We start from the raw sequence: 5,763 nt of genomic DNA, 5'->3' as shown, positions 1-5,763 counted from the left end.
GGTTTCCCAGACAGGAGCGCCCCTGAGTGGGCGACATCCACCAATCAGAAAGCCCAGAGCTCGGCCTTCCCATCGACTTCCGGTTTCTTGGGCGTGTGGAGGTAGACAGGTCAGGGGTCAAGTGTGGAACATCCTCCTTGGCCCGGGCCGGTGCTGGAGGGCTGTGTGATGGCCTCGGAGCGCCCGGAGCCGGAGGTGAGGGACGGGCGGGCGCAGTTTTGGGTCTGGAGACTCGAGGGGGAGGGTCCGAGGAGCAGGTGTGGCTTTGGCCTCCTCCTGCGCAGCCTTGGCCGGGCCAGGGCAGCCCAGAAACCAGCTCTCTCTGGTCCGCAATTTCCTGGGGCGACTAGAGGATTCCTTTGCTTTGTTTACTGAAATTTCGTTTGTGTCGCCGACCCTTTGACCTAATGATAGTGGTATTATCAAAACTTGTTTTGATTATTTGTTTCAATTTAAATGGGCAACACGACGGTAGACTGCTTTTGCCGGCTTCTACATTCTTCAAATGTTAAAATGCAATAAACAGCATGCGTTAATTTAGTTCTAGGGCTCTGCTTTTAGAAAAAGCAGCTTTTGTTTCAAGGGACAAAAATATTTGACTAGGAGTAAGACCTTGTTCCGGTATTTACTCTGCTATTTAGCTATCTCTGCAACCTTGGGCAAGTCTGGGATGTGTATAAGGATACAAATAGTAGTCGTTACTTGCTGGATACTTCACTACTTGCCAGGCAACTTCCTAAGCACTTTACTGATACCAGTTTTCACAACACTATGAAGTAAACACCATTATCATCCCTGATGTTTCAGTTGAAGAAACTGAAACACAGAGCTGTTAAGAGTAATAAAGTTAACAGCTAGTGAGTGTTTTGGCTAGAACTCCAAAATAATTAGTCCGGCCCCATATATACTGTGTTTTGTTGCAGTACTGGGGACTGAACACAGGGGCATTCTATGTCTGAGCTACATTCCAAGCCCTTTTTATTTTATTTTATCCTAATTTTGGTCCTGGGGATTGAAAGCACAGATGCTTTACCACCAAGTTACATCCCCAGCCCTTTTTATTTTTTAAATTTTGAAACAGGGTCTTCTAAGTGCCCAAGGGTCTGAAATGCTAACACTGACCTCATACTTGTGATCTTCCTGCCTCAAGTGCCCCAAGTTGCTGGAATTACAGGCACCACCGCGCCCAGCTCCCAGCCCTTTTGGTGTTTTTATTTTGAGACGGGATCTTACCAACTTGCCAAGGGTGGCCTTGAACTTGTGATCCTTCTTCTCTAGCCTCTCAAGTAGCATGGATAACTGGCATGTGCCACTGTGTCCAGTCAGATCTTCTCTCTTTTTTTAAAATTTATTTTTAATTATTTACTTTTTTATTTTTTACAGACTGCATTTTGATTCATTGTACACAAATGGGGTACAGCATTTCGTTTCTATGGTTGTACACGATGTAGAGACCTTCTCTTTTTAACCATAATGTTAACAGCATAGATAATAAAGTAGTCACAGAATAGCAAATGTCTACTTCATTGAAATTTTCTTGTGATGACACCCAACATTAAATGTGGTTGGTTGTAGGAAACTATGCCCTACTTAAAAGAATCAGACATGTTCATGAGGGTAATGGTGTATACCGTGCATCAAAAATATTAATACTGAAAAAAACATGAAAAATTGGAATATGTTCCCATATATGTTAAAATGAGAGGACATTGAGGGATATCATGGGGAAGTATAATATACCTTTTAGGCAGAGAGCTAAAATAATCATGTCTCATAGAAATGTAATATAAGTCCCATATGTAATCTTAATTTTTCTAATAGCCACTTAAGGAAGTGAAAAAAGAGAAAAAAGATAGTTGACAACCCGAAGTTAAGCATTTATTAAATTCCTTTTTTTTTTTTTTCAGTGCTGGAGTTCAAACTCAAGCTCTCCTCTATGCTAGGGAAGCACTATACCACTGATCTAAATTTTCAGCCTATATTTGTTAAGTTCTTGATTTGCTTTCTGAAAATTTTATTTCAGAAGGTAAAGGAAGCAAAGAATTCTGCCTCTGAACATTAAAAAAAAAATGCTTTTAGAGGATATTAGTATCCCAGTACAAAAAATGTGCCTAGTCAGATTTAGGAAATCATTCATTCATCATATTCTGTGGGTGTTGCTATGGACTCAGAATTTTACTAAGCATCAGGGTGATACAAAGAGGTGTAAGACAGATGTGCTCCCTATCTTTTCCCCCATATTTTATTGGTGCATTATAATTACACATAATAGTGAGATTCTTTGTTACATACATGTACACAATGTGATAATATAATTTGGTCAGTTTCATTCCCTTTTCCCTTCCCTCTTTCTTCCCTTGGTCCCTTTGTTCTACTGGTCTGTCTTCAGTTTTCATGAGATTCCCACCACCACCTTTTTTTTCCTTTTCCCCCCTCTGTCTTTCACATATGAGAGAAAATGAATTGGCCCTTGACTTTCAAATTTGGCTTATTTCACTTGACGTAATTCTCTCAAATTCTGTCCATTTTCCTGCAGGTGGCATAATTTCATTCTTCTCCATTGTGTGTGTATACCACATTTTCCTTATTCTGTTGACCAGACACCTAGACTAATTGGCTATTGTGAATTGTGCAGCTATAAACATGGGTGTGCATGTATCATTATAGTATGATCACTTTAATTCTTTAGAATAAGTTCTGAGGAGTGGTATAATTGGGTCATATGGTGGTTCCTTTCCTAGTCTTTTGAGGAACTTCCATGTTGATTTCCATAGTGGTTGTATTAATCTACAATCCCACCAAGAGTGTCAACTTCCTTTTTCACCTCATCCTCTCCAGCATTTATTATTGTTTGTATTCTTGATGGCTGCCATTCTAACTGGAGTGAAATAAGATTGCAGTGTAGTTTTGATTTGTATTTCCCTAATTGCTAGATATTGAACATGTTTTCCATTTATTTGTTGGATATATATATTTTTTTTAATTTGGGCATTTAAGCCAGGAGAGCTTAACCACTGAGTCACATCCCCAGTCCTTTTTATTGTTTATTTTGAGACAGGGTCTCCCTAAGTAGCTGAGGCTGGCCTCAAACTTGCAATCCTCCTGCCTCAACCTCCTGATTCACTGGTATTACATGAGTGTGCCTCCTTGCCTGGCTTGTATTTCTTTTGAGAAGTACCTACTTAGTTCATTTGTTAATTTTTTGGTATAAGTTTTTTGAGTTTTTTATGTATTCTGTATATCAATTCTCTGTCACGAATAGCTAGCAAAAATTTTCTCCTAGAGATTCTCTCATCACATTTTCATTGTTTCCTTTACTATGCAAAGCTTTTTAATTTCATGTCATCTCACTTATTAATTCTTGGTGGTATTTCTGAACTTTAGGAGTCCTACTGAGGAAGTTGTTGCCTGCCCTTATATTTTGAAGTGTTGATCTTACATTTTCTTCCAGGTGTTACAAAGTTTATGGGCTAATTCTAATTCCTTGATCCACTTTGAGATAACTTTTGTGCAGTGTGTATACTCCCTATCTTTCTGGAATAAATAAACATTGAATTATGATAACAAGTATTGCAGTGGAACAAATGAGGATGTTTAACTAGGGTATTTAATCTACTTCCTTGAGAGATTGAGGGTGGATGGATCTGAAAGTCTCAGAGGAATGACATTTGAGTTTACTAAGTATCTAATACTCAGAAAATTTCCCACAATATAGGCACTAGTATTATCCCTATGAACAGATGAGGAAACTGAGGCACAGAGAGTTTAAGTTTCTGTGCCAAAGCCATACGGCTAATAAACTGTAGAACCAGCATTTAGTCCCAGGTTCTCTAAAACTAGAGTGCATGCTCTTACCTGAGCAATGTGGAGAATTGGAAAGAGATAAGGATGGAGAAGATTCAGTGTGCGGCTACACTAGAGGATTAGGAAGCTGGCATAAGTATAATACTAAGGAGATGTCAGACAGTTCAGGGCTAGGGGAATCCAGATTATTTTTTGGAGTCTGTGAACAGAAGACAGCACATGGTTTAGAAAAGACTCAAAAAATAGTCCAGACGTTAATCTCAAAGGGACAGGTACAAGAACCTGGAAACAGCAAGACAGTGTTTCATTCATCCTGTATACATGGTATGCAGCACACTGCCTGGTAATGTTTTATTCATCTTGATACAAATGGTATGTAGACCTCAATAAATATTCCAAAGAATGATCGCCTTCCTCTACCATTGTTCTGACTCTCCTACCTAATTGCAACAACATCCTCATGACGATGTTCTTATCCACATGTTGTCAATGAAGAAATTGAGGTCTGGAAAAATTAAGTAACCTGTCCAAGATCACCTAGAGAGCAAGTTATAGAACCAGATTTGAATTCATGTCTCTAACCCCAAAAGCTTGCTTTATCATCTTTGGAAGTCTACTTTAAGAGTGATGCACTTCAAACTTGAGGAGAATTAATACTGGGATGTGAAGCTCCATCTGAATGTGGGTGCTGTGAAAACACAACTAACTCAAGGATTCTCTACAGTAATTTGGAAGGCTCCCTTGGGGATCTTTTTAAAATGCAGATTCCTGAGCTCTGTCAACTCTTAATTTGGTTGGTCTGTGTTAGTGCCCAGGAATTGAAGATGCATTTTAATAAGACATCTCAGACAATTCTAATGCATCTGGGTCCTTGGATCTCACTTTGAAAAACATCATTGTACCTGCTTAAATTATTAAGTCTTCTGGTTCTGATAAAGTAAATCTTGAATGTGAAGAGAACTTAGGAGATTTCGGGTATTCAGTTGACATTTGAAGGATCATATATTAAGAGGGAATATTGCAAGAAAGCTAGGCAGATGTTCCTAGTTTCAAGAAGATGCCTCCACCCTTTATCTGGGTTACCCCCATTTCCCCACTTAGTAAAACGTGCTCAATCGTCAGCATCCCTTTCTCCTAAGTCCCCAAACTGGATCAGGTTACTTTGTTACTTGCACATTTTTATCCTTTGAAGCACTTATTCACATTGTAATATTACAATAGAGTAATTATTTGATTCGTATTTTTGTCCTCCATTATAGGGTAAATTTGATAAGCAGGGAATCAATATTTTTGCTTTCCATTTTATCCTTATGAACTAGCTTCCTTCTTGTCTGTCTTATCCTAAAGACCCTTTCTAGGTTGGTGTTTTTTTTTTTTTTTTTTTTTTTTTGGTCCTAGGGATTGAACCCAAGGCCTTGTGCATGCAAGGCAAGCACTCTACCAACTGAGATATAGCACTCTACCAGCTATATCCCCAGTTAAAGACCCTTTTTAAATGCAAGTAAACTCATTGCTTAATTCAGCTAACTTCTTTTTTTTTTTTTTTTCCTTTTCCTTTTCATAAGATTTCTTCAGTGAAAGGCAGTGGTAACTTTGCATTCTAGCACTACTTATCCCATGGGAAACAGTTCAAGAATGGCTACTTTGAATAGCTCTTGTCTAGGTCACTACCGTCTCCCTTTGTTTTTAGGGAGTCTTTCTGAATCACATGGTAGCCAGAGTGAGTTCCAAAACCCTGTATGGGGTTGACCTTACCCTTAAGGATAAAATCTAAAATGCTAGCATGAGCTGGTAGGGGTGACATAGGCCTGTAATCCCAGCAGCTCTGGAGGCTGAGTCAGGAGGATCACAAGTTTGAGGCCAGCCTCAGCAACTTAGTGAGACCCTGTCTCAAAATAAATAAAATAAAGGGGCTGGGGATATAGCTCAGTGATAAAGCACCTCTGGGTTCAATCCCTA

The 5,763-nt window shown here is 39.1% G+C and overlaps 1 protein-coding gene across 1 annotated transcript in view; it reads left to right on the top strand.

Moving 5' to 3' along the window:
• The first annotated feature begins 94 nt into the window (after nucleotides 1-94).
• The window catches only part of Szt2 (SZT2 subunit of KICSTOR complex), a 51,585-nt gene continuing 45,916 nt past the window's right edge, over nucleotides 95-5,763 (top strand). Inside the window, 1 exon segment of the mRNA XM_047549747.1 lies at nucleotides 95-195. Within this exon segment, the coding sequence (XP_047405703.1) occupies nucleotides 169-195 (27 nt within the window). The 5' untranslated portion in view covers nucleotides 95-168.

This window comes from Sciurus carolinensis, chromosome 1 (assembly GCF_902686445.1).
Source record: "Sciurus carolinensis chromosome 1, mSciCar1.2, whole genome shotgun sequence".
NCBI lineage: Eukaryota > Metazoa > Chordata > Mammalia > Rodentia > Sciuridae > Sciurus > Sciurus carolinensis.
Note: the sequence above shows the minus strand (reverse complement) of the source record. Positions and strands in the feature narration are given on the sequence as shown.